Below are 14,820 nucleotides of genomic sequence, written 5' to 3'. Positions count from 1 at the left end.
GAACTTCTACTGGATTTTTAAGTTGTCGCTGAGTATACATACTTAAGTCGGCACACTAGCCACGATTAGGTTCAACAGTAGTTGCAGATCAGTGCGGTTATGCTTGGAACACAAGAAATTTCACCACATTTACAACATCAACTGTGGCAAGTGTGCAAATAAATGTAATAGCCTTTTATCTGAACTCAGCACAACTATTTCCATAGGTCCAGCCAAGCCTCGAACCACCACTCGCGCTCACGAGTCACTTTTGTCCTCTACTTCTTCGGCTGCTTGCTCGGCTGGCACTCTTGGGCATGGCCGGCCAGGACTGGGGCCTCCGTAGTTTGCAACTAAGGTTCTTTGTGAGAGAAAGCATGCTTTTGCAAATAGGGTAAAAATGAAAAGCTGAAAGCATACTGGATCAGATACAAACAGTAGGTCATAGCGTATTGTAGTTTACATCCTCGGCCTAAGCTACACCAGTCAGGCCTTCACTTCAAAGGTAAAACGTGTAAACCTGGAATCTGCGTCTTCAGCCTGTGGGTATTGTGGCTGCATGCTTTTGAGTGACTTGCCTGAAAATGTACAGTGATGAAATAAACACACTGAGCCACGTAAGCGAAAAGCAACCATTTGACAGAATGTCAATGTATTGATACAAACACAATTCATCACTTCCAGATCTAAAAGAGGCATGAGTGTACATAGTGCTTCCTTTGCAAAATTCCTGGTCAATCTGTGCATTCTGAAGATGTCAGCCCGAGAAATGTGTGCAAAAATAATTTGTATAACTGTAGGGTCAGGCTACATGCACATTACAGTTTTCTTGCCTTAATTAGGCTTGAAACAATTTCGTACATGCAGCACCCAAGCTCCGTTATCACATTTGGTACAGCAGCCCAACATCTGGGGGCAAGAAAACTCATTGAAAACTCATTGAACTTTCAATAGGCATATACTTAAATAATAATTCTTGTCAAATGACAGCCATTAATTTCGTGTGTAGTTCTTTGTTTAAAACTGTATGCCCAGAACATTCATACCAGGTACACCATGTGGATATGTCCTACACCATTTCTGGCAGGAAAGCAGTGGGCAAAGGAAATGAATGAGAAATTGACAACACTAGACTCTAAAACGAGTTTTTGTCTTTCGGGACACCCCCATCCTGTCCCCAAACAATAACCATCCTCTGATTGGCTTGCATTTCCTTTCTTGAAAACTCTGCACCTGCTACTTTTCTCTCAACGATGCTATGTCACGCTGATAATGAGCACTCCTCTCATGACAAGTTGGTATTAGGCACGCAGCATTAAAGGAAGGAAATTCAAGGCATGCAAGGGAGATTACAATTATTGTCTGGAGACAAGACAGACACCAAAAGGTGCAAACTTCTCTAGGCTACCGTTGCCTGAGATATTTACACCTTCAAGGGTGTACATTACATAGCATGTGGGAGTGAAGTTGGAACAAACGACTCCAGTTAATTGGACTTCAAAAGTTTGCAATCTTGGGGCATATCTTGTCCCACAACAATAGGCGTCAACTGCCTTGCTTACGTTTCTTGAAAACTCCACGCTTGCTACTTTCCTCTTGAGAATGCCACGTCATGCTGGTAACGCACAAGCCACTCATGACCTGGAAGTACTGGGCACATAGTTTAACGAAAGGAAATGTGGGCAAGACAGATGACTATTCTTGTAGTGGGACAAGATAAACCTCAAAGGGTGCAAACCTCTTTAAGAGTGTAGACTCCAGTGGGGCTGCAAGCTTACACTGAATTAACGATTTTCTCGTTTGTTTTATACCTTGAAGTTGTGTGTTGTCGCCGGCAGATTACTTCAATACAGATAACTGTATATGTCCTCGTCGGTCACTGACCCACAGACAACAATATCATCGAAGCTGACAAAATATTTAAAAAAAACATCGCCTAGGGCACAGTGCAAGTCATCATCACTACAGGACAGGTTGCTGCCGTCACTGTCATTTTATAGGGAAGCACCACTTGCAGAATATTTTGTTCTCCATCCTTTAGCAATTGCTACATACATGTGGAGGCCTCAGCGGGGAATGAAAGCGACATGCTTTCATGTTCAAAGTAAACAGGTTTTTCTTCCATAGCAATGAATCATTGCTTGATGGCACTTCCCAGAGCTTTCGAATTTAGCGAAAAGTCAAATTAACTGAGGTCGAATTAGTGAAAGTCGACTATATTTCTCTCGCCGAGGCGACAGGTGATGCGAAAGGAAACCATTCAGCGAGTCTTGTATCGCACTATACTGCCTGCATGGGGTGCACAATTTTTAACAGCGCATTGCTGTAGCTTCCCACATACATGTAGGATGCTATGGCATTATGCAGTTTTAGGAACGGGGGCATGAGATGAAGCTTTGCAACACAACACGGCACTGAACTAAGAGGAAGAAGAAAAAGAAACGACAAGCCAGACTATGGCACCAACAGTGGACAAAAAATTAAGCACTAGGAATATTACAAGGCAGCGAAAGAGAAAACATGAACCCAAAAGTGTCCAAAAGGAACCTCCTTTCTCCCTGTTAATGAATGGCGCAACGTTGGCAAGACGTTAAATTGCAGCAAGTTGGATGGCAAAGCACTGAAAGTTATTTTAGTGTCCCCACAACGCAGATTACCAAGGTGACTCGCATTAACTGGCAATCTCCAGCTGCTGCGCTGCCAACTGCACATCATTCCTTGGAGCTCTCAAATTCCTTTATAGCAGCGACTAAGTGTGGTTATTGTGCGTCCCACTATCCATCTGTTAAACGCAAATGAAACATCGTCAAGGTTGGCTACAGTGGCTGCGCCGCAAACTTTTAATGTGGACATCAACAAACTACATCCACATCAAACAGCAGATTATGCAAACAGCAGATTACGCGCCGCAACTACGTTTTAACATGCAGTAAACGAGCGTTTCCTAGCCAGGATAACGAAAAGAAAGCCGTTACACGGGACAAGCAATGAAACAAACCACGTCCCACAATACGAGCATTACAATGCCGTGCCGACGAGGTGGTGTATTAAAAACAGCAGAACAACGACGACGCTAAACCGAAACTTTCACGGGTCGTCGTCGTCTGACTGAACCCTCGCAATTTTTTTTTTTTTTTCAAGCACAGGGGAAGAGCCGCACCATTTGTCAGTTCTGGAACGACGCGAAGCCATCGCACGCAACTGTCGGTCGGAGAACCTGCGGCGTTTCCGAAAGGCGTCGTACGCTCAAGTCGCAGAGATCTTGGGCAGGCCGAACTCGTCGACCAGCACGCCTTCCGGGTTGGCCGCTACGCTCTCGGCGCCCGGTTCCTTGGTGGGAATCCTCGGGGCACTCGCTTCGTCCAGGTACGAAGTGTCCTCGTCGAGCGCGATTTCGTCCCCCAGCGCGTTCAGCTCGGCCTCGAGATCCTCGTCGTCGACTTCGGGCATGCCGTAGCTCCGGCCCAGCGCCTCCTGTACCTCGCCGGCCTGGTCGAGCATGTCCTCGAGCTCGTCCTGCAGGTCATCGATGTCGTCGAGGTTAACCTTCTTGTACTCGCGCTTCATCTCGCGCACTCCGAGCCGCATCGCGTCCATCGTGATCTTGGTGTCTTTCAGGGTCTGCGTGGCGAAGTTGGCCTGCTCCATGTTGAACGACTGCTGCATCAGGTTGTCGCGCTGCTGCTCGTACATCTTGCGCTGCTTGAGAACGCGCAGCGCCTTCTGCTTGACCATGTTCTTTGACGGGCCCTCGCGCATCTTGGCCATTTGGTCCTTGTACTTCTTGAGCTCGGTGTCGAGCTTGGCGATCTTCTTGTCAACCGACTCGGCGCGCCCGTCAACGCTGGCGATGCAGTCGGTCAGGTTCGGCGGCGGCTCCTTGGGCTTGCCGCGTCCGAAGAGACGATTCATCTTGCTTGGCCGCTGTGCTTTCCTTCCACTGACTGACACAACCTGGAGACAAACAACGCGCAATGGCGAAAGATTTCTCGCGCAGCTATCGACCGAAGAGGGGTGGAGTGGTGGAGCGTCACAAGCGAATCTAGGGTATATTGTTCAGTTACATCACTCCACGCGTGCTCCGAGTAATAAAAAGCTTCACATAAATGCTCAGAAATTTAGCTTTACAGATTTGCGCGTCATCTATGAACAAATAAAAACACTACAAGTTTAAATTTTATGCTGCAAATATTTATTAAGTATACTATATATTTTCTAGTAGATAGCGCAAACGTTCCTTTATGAAGTTATGAAGCGCTACTGTATTTTGGATTGTTAACCAAAATTTTTGTGTTAACATTTTGCATCGGCCTTACATCACAACTCTTATCAAAACAGAGTTAGTTTCTTAGTTTGTTTTATTCACTAAGCCGTCTCTTACTTCTACAACTCTATAAAGGGTATGCAATAATGAACTGCGTGTAAATATTATTACCACAACTGAAACAATACAACCAATGAAAGTGACGGAAATTATCTTGGATACTCAACTGCTACGCTGGAAGCAAAACTGAATTGACTCGACGTGCTCGTCGTCGGTCGTGCGCCGTGTTGCTGTAGGAGAGAGCGTGTAAACTTCGGAAGTTTTGCCCGTTTATTCGTGCAGTTATGGGTTTTGGCGATCATCCACCGAGGAATGCGTTCGAAAAAACTGTGCACGCCTTTTACGCGGCGTTCGACGTTCCCGTTACCTGGCTACGAGGTAAGCGGTGCAGTAAAGGTCACTCCGTAGGACGGTCTATACCTGTGCGTTTGATCTTCCTAAATGTTGGGAAGTGCCGTTCCAGCGCGCGCCAAGTGAGGATAGCGGCATTGCGCAGTTGCATGCTTACGAGTGACTTCTTTTATACGCAGAGAAGATTGTCGAACCCAATCGGGCCGATTACAACTGGTACCACCGCAAGTACCGGAGGGTGCCGACCATCGATGAGTGCTACACGGACGACCTCATGTGCAAGTTTGAAGCCAACGAGCAGTACAAGAGGGACAGGTAGCTGCTCGCAAGTTCGTTCTGGACGTACCGCTAAACGCTCGCGCTATTTTGGCTGTCGACTGTCGCAACTACTCGCGACACCGCAGATTGCCCTCTAGGCATCCGAAAATGTTAGATTTTGGCTTGGGAAAGCGGGCATTCAGGCTTTACGGTCGCCTGTGCGCACATGTGACCATACTTCTGAGTCTGCGCAAGTGTGGAAGCGAGAATCGGCGTTGTCAAGTGCAGCAGTGTTCTTCAATAGAACACTAGTGTGGTCGTGTCTACAGTGAGCTTATTTGAAATTCCAGCACTATATGGTGTTTAAAAGGCTTTATGTATGTATATGCGCCATGGTTTCATTTAGGTACATATGCGCCGCAGAGCAAACAGCTTGGAAAAAAAAAAAAGACATATTCACAGAATTCGAGTGTAACAGTCGGTCCATTGCAGCACCAGCCGATGCTAGAACATCAGAAATACAGACTTCTGTCCATTGTGCGTGTTCATTTTTGTGTTTCATCTCATTGAAGGTTTGCACACGAAACAACTCTGTTTGGAGACGTGTACGAGCTAATGACGGAGTACGAGGTGTAGCTGGTGGTCAGGCATTGACTGTTTTACTTTTTGGCAGTGGCTGTTCTCACCTGACTGTCACTGTCATCAAGTTATTGCTTGTTTTAAGATGTGCCTGCTATGTGCGAAATTTCTTGAATGTTGCTGCCTGTTCTATAGTGAGAGTCTTCTCTAATCAGATTGCATGCATGGCGTGAATAGTCTTGTACAATGTAAGCGAGTGCCATTGCATGTCCCAAATTTTATAGTGAGACTTCTATAAATCGCACACAGACTTGATTTACAGATGGCACAGGGATTCAGTGATGATCATAATTGTCATAACATATAAGACATATCATGACCAATTACACACTCATAAGAAAGATTGCTAATCACATTAACATCGCCAGTCATCTTCAACAGATGGATGCAGCACCAATCTTTTTCTAGTCACAAGCTTTCATGTGAAAACTTGATACAGTGCCCAAAGAAGCCATGACGTGGCAGCATTTGTTCAGACGGCACTTAGCCATTGGCTGGAGAAGGCCAACTTGCACGCGTATTCCAGCAAGCTGCGTAACAATTTCCTGCTGCAGTGTTGTAGGAAAACACAAAAGCAGCGGTGCACTTATTTGAATGCCACTGACAGTGCAATTCCTTAAATCAAAGACTACTGGAAGCAAACTTAAATAGGGGCAGTTTCAGTGCTGTTACTATTAAAAGTGACCAAACATGTGCATTGCGAGTCGAACAGATGCAGCTATCGTGGGCAGCAAAAGTTGCAAAAATGGGAGTGCCTTGAGCGCTACAACCCAGTGCTAAAGTACCATTGAGAGCCCCAGAAATTAAACTTCCTGAAATGAATAACTTAACAATCATTTGTTTACCTGAGTGCTTTTTCTTCATGGCATGTAGATGCGCGAAAATGCTCCTGACTGGAGTGACCCTAATTTGGGCAAATGTGCTTGACTGCAAAGGGTTTAGCGGGCTCTGGCGTTGTACAGAGGACGATCAGAGGTGTACAGGGGCCGCATTCTCGAACGATCACTTTCGGTGGCACTATCACTTTCGTGTGATGTAGTTTACAGTGCCGTTGGATGATTCAGATGGCTTTCCTCAACCAGCCAATCAGCTCAACTGGTTTTTCTCAGCCAGCGAATCAGCGCTCGCAAGAAGTTATATCTCTCAAAGTGACTGTCCGAAAATACATCCCCAGTGGAGGAGACCCCTATTGTGATGCACCGCAGTGACCTGTAACTTTCGCTTCGCTGAATGAAATTGGCTGGGTGGATGGAGTAATAGACTGGATTTTGACAAGCATGGTAGCCATGATGAAAATCTTGTGCGCAGGGAAGTGGATGGCAAGATCGTTAACCTCCTCGCTCGCCGCCGAGATGATTGCATGTCCTATGAGCTTTACGACACTCAGAAGTGTGAGCCAATCATCGAGCAGTACAAGGAGGCCGAGCTCAATTGGTTCATCAAATGTGAGACTCTACTTCTTATTTTTCTTTGTATTCCTTTTTGTTCTATTTTTTTGTTGAATTGAATTGAGCCCCATGTTCTCATTGAGAGGAAGCTTTGCCTTGGCATTTCTCATCCCCAACAGCATAGCAATGCAAAAACTGTTTCCTTAGGCGTACACACTGCACCAATGTTTACGAGGTGTGTTGCATTTAAAAGAAAAAAAGTTTATATCTAGTGATTTTAGAGTAGACTTTTATCTAGGCCATCAAATTGTTATATAAGAAATTGTTTGAGACAGGGAGAACAAAAAAAAAAGAACAATATTACAACTCCGGGGAGTAAATTGCACTCGTTGAGACAACTTATACAGAGAAAACAAAATTGAGACATTCTACCACTCTCAAATAAGCCACTAATCTGGGAGTAGGATTTTTGTGAAACCTTCGTAAACATCTTTATACAGGGAAAATGAGACATCCGCACAATCGTAACAATTGCTACAAAGGGTGGATGTTAATTAATACCCTCCACCTTGCGGGTTTCCGCATAACTATTACGTCAAACTTCGTAAACATTGTAACACTTTCGTGTAACCTGAAAACTGGTATATCAAATTTGTCCGCTTCAGATACTTTGACAGACTCAGTTTACAGAACTGCCATGTATGTTTTTGGTTCACAGTTATACCCCTGTCAAGCGGGCAAGTTAAGTGCACTTACGGCGAGTGCACTAGGTTTTAAGTGCACTTTCCCAAATCTTAACGTCGCAGCGGAGTGTACTCTCAGATGAGCGCACTCAAGTCGGAGTACGTTCACGGAACGCACTTTGCTGGCCGAGTGCGTAGCCTCACCGCCAACGGTTTGAAACAGTGCCTAGCCCCGCCACCAATGCTTTCAACGGCGCAAAATGTAATGCATAGAAAAAGGACACAAAAGTTCATTTCAATTATTGAGCAGCTTTTAACAATATAATTTGTGTTTAGCGAGAAGCGAAACAGCACAATAAAGAAACGAATTTGTCATGTACGCAACTAACGGCGCCAGAATGATGCGGCACTGCGGCGCCGCCATGTTCCTTCAGTTCGTGTTTATTTTGGTATGACAGCGGGCTGACCACGCCGGTCGTGCTTTGAGTCGTGTGCGTGGCATTTAGCAGCGTAGCTAAATATCGAACCCGCCGTCTTTGCTTATATATACTCGCTCATATTCTGTTCTAGCAGGATCATGAGCAGGATCAACTGCCGCCTCACCGCACGCCGCCATGTTGTTTTGAATTCGCTAGGCATTCGTCTTGGCCAGCATTGACTTGCAACACGCTTATAATAAAAACATCTTCGCTTTTTGTTGAGACAAATAGATGAAGTTTGTTTTTATATATAATTCTACTTAAAACAATCGCTTTTTAGCAGCTTTCTCTTGTTAATTTACATATTTAAAAACGCGCTCTTAGTCTGTTGCCTTTTCTTTTTTTACTGCGAGTGCACTCTGTTTTCCTGTTAAGAAGCGCATTGCCTAAAGTGTGACTCAAGGTCCCGAAGTGTACTCCCCGGAGTAAGTGCACTTAACTTGCCCGCTTGACAGGGGTATTATGGACGGTATGCCAGGCATGAAATAAGTTTGTTTCCTCATCTGATGTTTCCATAGAGAATTCTTGCATGGAGTCCACATTTCTTAAACTAGGCGAAGCTCACTGAAGAATTGATAAATTTTTAATCTGATCTGTCGCAGCGCAATTTTATGATGCTGTAAAAGCAAGGAATGTGGACAGAATTGACTGGCGCCTGAATCGGTACTATTAGCATGTAACTAATACATGGTTATAATGAATATCGGATGTAACAAGCAGTAAAGGTAGTGCAATTGCCACCTTGGAGAATTGGACTTAATGAAAGTATCTCTATACTGTACGTGATTTCATTATAACGATGTTCGGCTATGCAGTAACTGATAAAGAAATTTCCTTTTTCACTTCTCTCTTTCCAGATGGTGACTTGAGCAACCACACCACCGTTGTCAATGCCTTCATGAAGCAGAAGCACAGACTCATTGCCGAGAGACGCAGGGCGCAGAAGGCTCAGGAGGAGGCCCAGATGGAGTGATTGATGCAGACGCTGTTGTCAAGTCTCATAGCGTTCGAGTGTACGCCGTTTTCCCAGAGTGTATTAAAGTAGCCCACCCCTCGTAATAAACTATGCCATGGTTCTTTGTTCTATATACAGTCAAGCCTCGATATATCAGACACGGTTATAACGAATGGTTGCATATAACTAATATAAAAGCTTTCTCATCAGTATCAGTGTGTAGTGAATATATACTTATAACGAGTATAAGATGTAATGCAGTTATTTTCGTGTCAGATACAACTTCGTTATAAGGAGGTTTAACTGTAGTAGGTATGTAGTAGGTATGCTCCATCTCATGCTTGGCAGGCAAGGCTGTGGAAGCTATGCTACTAGCGCAGTCATAGAAATCTGGCCTCGTGCGCCTAGCAGTTCAGTTGATTTGAGGCACTCTCAATGGAGATACTACTATTTTACTTGCTGGTTCTCCTAAATTGCATATGTGATGATAACTAATATCACATTATTTGTGCACTTTCATGTTTCCACTGTACGATGCACTATGTTTTGGACACAAGCTGAAGCCGCTGGTTGCATATCCATGTCGCTCCAATCGTTTGGTCGTAAATAGCTTCAGATTTGCAACACCTTCCGTGTGGTACGGTCAACTCCCGTTATTTCAACCTCGGTTTATTCGACTTTTCGTTTAATTCGAACAAAACGGGAAGCCCCAGCGAGAAACCATACATTGCTTTAAAAGGAAAATTCGTACAGTTTGAACATGAAAGTATGCCACATTGGTTAATCTGACCTTTTCATTTTCCTGTGCTGCCCTCTGCCACCCGTTGTTGGAGACATTTCGGAAGGGTTCCAGGGCCTTTGCTGGTTGATTTCTGTGCCTGTGTAAAGTGTGCGTTGGTTTGGTTGTGCGTTTCTAGGATCACAAATGATTATTGATGGCTTCTCCGGGGCAGTATGTTGTTCCCTGGAAGCCATGTAACACTCACCGACTATATATACTGGGTGAGCAGGCTTGATTGCGCTGTTGTGCCAACAGTGCGGTCGATAAAGGCATGTTGAGTTCCGTCTGCTGCGCGGCCGCGTTTGAATTTTTTGTCACTGATTTCTGCACTTGCACCTTGCTTTTTGTATTCTTTGTACGCATTCTTTAGGCATTTCACATATTTGAGAAGCCTTCGAGCGCAGCCTTCCGTGTCCGATTTGCCAAAGCAGCTGGTGCACTTGTTTACATCGACATCTACAACCACAGGTCGTTAGCGCCAGGTGTAAAAGGAAAGGTGCATCGCTGTTATGAAATAATGTCAAAATGTAGCAAAACCTACACATGCGCACATGAGCCACATTGTTCCACTCTGAGACGAGTCAATATGAGGGGCCTAGCCACTTAAACAACGGCAACTGTGATCCAGTTGCCGTTGCCCCAACATATATTACAGGCTGTTAATTTCTTACGGATTCTCGCTTTAACTTCATCATACTTACGCTCCTGCGAACAATGTACACCAGCAGCAAAGGATACATTTCGTTACTGCTACTGTGTGTGGTTGAGCTCTGTGCCACCAGGTGGCTGCACCATGCAGACCATTCACATTACAGCTTCTGCTGATCCCGTGAAATGGCATGGTCAAACGGCCAGGCCCTGTCCCCTTGCGCCTACATTTACCCGAATACCGAACTCTTGAAACTCTTGCGGTAGTAATCCTGCAAAGTAAAGTGACGGCTGCAAATGCGCAAATCCTGGCGCCAATCGGATAACGGCAGTCCGATGCGCTGCAGCTAGTTTGCTCATCAGCTGCCTTGCAGAGGGACACGATGTCGCAGCTTGATGTATTTCCAGTCACTACGTTTGCAGCCCATAACACAACAAAGTCGAATCATGGTGCTCGCGAAAAGGCTGAGAGCGACTCTGAATGCGGAGCTCTCGTCAAAATGGAGCACGTTGCAACCAATTGTACCACAAGCATGCCGGAAGTGCCAGAAGTGCTTAGGTGTAGTGAAAAATTGTTCTTGTGCATTCTCTTTCTGTTACTTTCTTTTTATAGAAACAAATTAACTAACATTTCAACTATTACAAACAGCATTTGTTCACCATAATGTTGGAAAAATTATTGATGATGTGCCCTGGGCAGCTTAATCGGATAGCTCGCCCTACTAGCGTCATTGGGGTGAATGACGTCAAATGGGTAGGGGCGGCTAAAATTTCAGCCAAGCGATGTGCTGTGATCCACAGCGATGTAAAATTTTAAAACCTTATAATAAATTATGCTTTACGGGGAGCACTTTTACGTGTCAATGATCGGAAGGACCTACTCTAACGACTTCGTATGTTTGTACAAAATAGTTTCAGGGTCCCTTTAAGAAATGTGTCAGCATAAGAACATGTACAGACCCACCCACCAATGTAGCCAATGGACCAGCAGCCCAAGTGCAGATGTTGGCACAGTGCTGCGTTGCCGTTTGCTGCTTTTAAGGCATAAGCCTTTAGTAACTCAGTGTCCGTGCACAGTCCGTGGTGGACGCAGGAAAGCGGTGATCAATCACAGCCGGTGACAGCTGTCACAGCGCTTGATGGATGACCCTAGGTGAACAATGGGGGATCAATCAAAGTTGACAGGTGGACTTAGGTGAACAATGGGTGATCCATCAAAGTTGACAGGTGGTTCCGAGTGAAAAAAGGAACATAGGTAGGCCTTCGCCTATCGCTGTTTAGCTCAGCAAAGTGCCCATAGATTTTTGTGTACGCTCCGTGCGAAGTGAAGAGTAGTTGATTTCAAATTACTGAGGGCAGAACTGAACTGTAAAAGCAGTTTTCTTCATCTTAACAACTTAATTTTCGCGAAAAGTTCAGATCCGCCGGTAGCGGGTGCACGAACTCGACGGCACCAGGCCTCGCGCCGAACAGGATATCAACATTGGTGCAAATTTCATGTGCACGCCTTGAAGGGGCTGAAGTTTGTGCATTTCAACTTCGTCGGCATGTCTTGACTCATTTTGAGCGCAATGAATTATATATACAAGCGAAGACGCTGCGGCTGTCGCGTTGTCGGTTCGACGGCAGATCGCGTGGAGTTCGGTCGAACGTTCATCGGCATGCCGGTTCTGTCGGTGCCGTCGTCGACAAGAAAGCCCGTCACAGCACGACAACTCGTGCTCGTCGGTTACGTCGTTGTCAGCCTGGTGTGATAAAATGGCCTGAGCAACACACTGTGCGGAGTAGTCGGCGAATCGTTGGCGTACGTCGAGCGTCTTGTCGGTCTAGTATCGACGATGTCACGCACGTGCTGCACCACCAGCAGGTTATATAGGACCGACGCTGCAAGAAGACTTCGTGATCAATGTGATGCATTTAAGTGTCGCCCAGGCGTAATGCAGGGGTTTATCGTAAATTTGCTAGCCATCGATGAAAGGCGACAACTATGTGGCTCACGGTGCAAACCGGACCACTCCTGATGAGCTAGCCTCGGCCACTTTCCGTTTTAAATGTAGTTGCATTCTTCCGTTATGCACGTTTTCGGCACCACACCGACGTTAAGCTACCAGTGGAATTACAATAACGCCGTATACGGCACAGTGTTCACGGCAGTGCGCGTACGTCCAAGCGCATTTTAAAACGAAGCTTGTATCGGCTCGCAAAACCCATTTGCTCCCGGAGCAGAGCAGCTGCGAGAAAGGGCGGTTTGACGAGTTGACAGCGGCGCCGGAGCGGGAGTCATTAGCAAGGATTCCAGCTGCATAGGCGCGCGCTCACGCCACACGCGCAACCAATCGGAGCCGCTCGCTTACGCCGGGGAGGGAAAGGGCAGGAAAGGGAAAGGACACTGCTCCGGCTTCGTTTCCGTTCATTCTCTGAAAACGGATGGGACGGCCACGCGTTGTGCGTTCCCCCGAGGAACTGGCAGCGTTCGACGAGCGGCGGCGAGAATTCGGCCGTGAAAGGGCCCGCCATCGGCGCGCCGATCCGGCCGTTAAAGCCTAAATATAGTCGGACGTGCGTAGCGTGAACGCACGCACACCTTACATTACGTTGGCGAGAACAACAGTGTCTATAGTTTGACCGATGGTTCGACGCGCTGGCGCTGCCAATGTAACCGCATGCGGCCAATGCGCTCAGATGCGCCCGGCAGCTAATGACGCTCGCCGATAAAGTCGAACTATAAATGCGCCTTTAGAGCCACCCGAGCCCAGGCAATCCAACAGTCACAAGAAGAAGATCCCGAGCTGAGGGAGTGGGAGGCCAAAGCAGTCTGGCACCATTACGTGTGGGTTACTTAACTGTGACAAAGGTCAGATGCGTGCAGGACAGGCTTCACTTACCCCCATTTTCCGGTAGGGGAAGAGCTTGTAATTATTTTTTTCTTGGGACCTTCCCCCGAGATTGGGCCGCGCGACACTTCCAAAACATTTCGCGACTAATTCGCTAAGGCAGGGCGCATGCACCGTCGCGCTGTGAAAAAGGCAGATTCCACCTACACCAGCACGTCCTCAAGCATGCAGCGATTACCAGAAGCACGGAAGCACAAGAAATTCAGCAGATGGCGCTACTACTTTCCTAAGCGTAAAGCCGTTTTATTTTTCTTTTAGTGGCTGACACTCCATCTGCTCATAAAGCCATTTGTTCATGTTTGTTTTGTGTCGTGTCATACCGAGGCAGCTATCTAAAATGTTGACGCTCTTCATCACATGCTAGCAGAGTCTGGCCTCCAGAGCAAGAAGCAGAAATATTAGACTACTTCAAGAAGTGAAAACAAAAACAAAAGAATAATTACGTTCATTCATTTTGCCACCGTTTTGTTAGTTCGACCAAATCTTGCAGTCCCAGGAGGGTCGAATTAACAGAAGTTGACTGTTATTGTGTCACATTTTGCTTCAATGTTACATTGAATTGTGCTATGCAACGCACTCATTCTTGGTTGTGTATGTGAGCAGTGAAAATCTCACTGGCCTTCGTAGCTTGCTTGCTATGTGAAAAACGGAGCATAGGTGCGCGATCTTGTACGCATTCCAAAATAGAACGGGGGCGGTCCGTTCCACCGAGCCGGATACGATTGGTCAATTGGAACCGTGACGAACGCCATGACGTCAATTGTGACGTGATATCTGCTGTCAATCAGTCCCTGTTGTCTGCTATTGGACGAACGCAACGGAACAGACAGCCTATTTCATGACGTAAAGAACGGGCTGCCTCCGTTCAATTTTGGAACGCGTACAAGATCGCACCCTAGATGTCATTGAGAGTTTGATGGAAGCCCATGTGGTTAGGATGAAACATGAGAAAGAAAGACGTACACTAACCAAGTAAAACTTTTGAAAAAAAAAAAGATGTTTCGGATTCCATACGGAAACATTGTGAATGGAAGCCTTCCATATGGAAGCCTTGCTTCTGCTTCCGTATGGAAGGCTTCCATTGACAAGGCTTCCATATGGATTGTGAACAAGGCTTTTAAAAAGTTTTGCTTGGTCGGTGTACGTCTTTCTTTGTCACAGAGTATAGACAGATACGTATATAGATATAGCAGATAGGTTTTGGATGGTATCCAACTTGAGAGGTTGAAAACAGTACGGCTTCAGCCACTCCGTTTGACTTATATAGAAAACTGAAAAAAAGAAGAACATAAAGAAATGGACACTTTAGCATGTAAAACCACTAACATGCACAAAAGGGCAAGAAAAAGATGAAATATCAGCAACAAACGCAGGTCGCTGTGTAAAATAACCCCCAGCATCATGAGCACATGCCCGTACTAATAATGAAGTCTTGCACTGC

The 14,820-nt window shown here is 46.0% G+C and overlaps 2 protein-coding genes across 2 annotated transcripts; one reads left to right on the top strand and one right to left on the bottom strand.

The window, feature by feature from the left end:
* Positions 1 to 597: 597 nt before the first annotated feature.
* Positions 598 to 4,040, bottom strand: Vps60 (vacuolar protein sorting 60). The gene has a single exon (XM_075701643.1). The coding sequence runs from the start codon at positions 3,889 to 3,891 to the stop codon at positions 3,226 to 3,228; it is 666 nt and encodes a 221-aa protein (XP_075557758.1). The 5' UTR covers positions 3,892 to 4,040; the 3' UTR covers positions 598 to 3,225.
* A 435-nt stretch (positions 4,041 to 4,475) lies between these two features.
* Positions 4,476 to 9,187, top strand: ND-PDSW (NADH dehydrogenase (ubiquinone) PDSW subunit). The gene is made up of 4 exons (XM_075701644.1): positions 4,476 to 4,681; positions 4,834 to 4,969; positions 6,860 to 6,996; positions 8,959 to 9,187. Exons 1-4 carry the CDS (start codon positions 4,588 to 4,590, stop codon positions 9,072 to 9,074), a joined length of 483 nt encoding a protein of 160 aa, XP_075557759.1. The 5' UTR covers positions 4,476 to 4,587; the 3' UTR covers positions 9,075 to 9,187.
* The last annotated feature ends 5,633 nt before the right edge of the window (positions 9,188 to 14,820 follow it).

The sequence above is a fragment of the Dermacentor variabilis genome, chromosome 8 (assembly GCF_050947875.1).
Source record: "Dermacentor variabilis isolate Ectoservices chromosome 8, ASM5094787v1, whole genome shotgun sequence".
Lineage (NCBI taxonomy): Eukaryota > Metazoa > Arthropoda > Arachnida > Ixodida > Ixodidae > Dermacentor > Dermacentor variabilis.
This window is presented reverse-complemented; position numbering and strand designations above follow the sequence as displayed.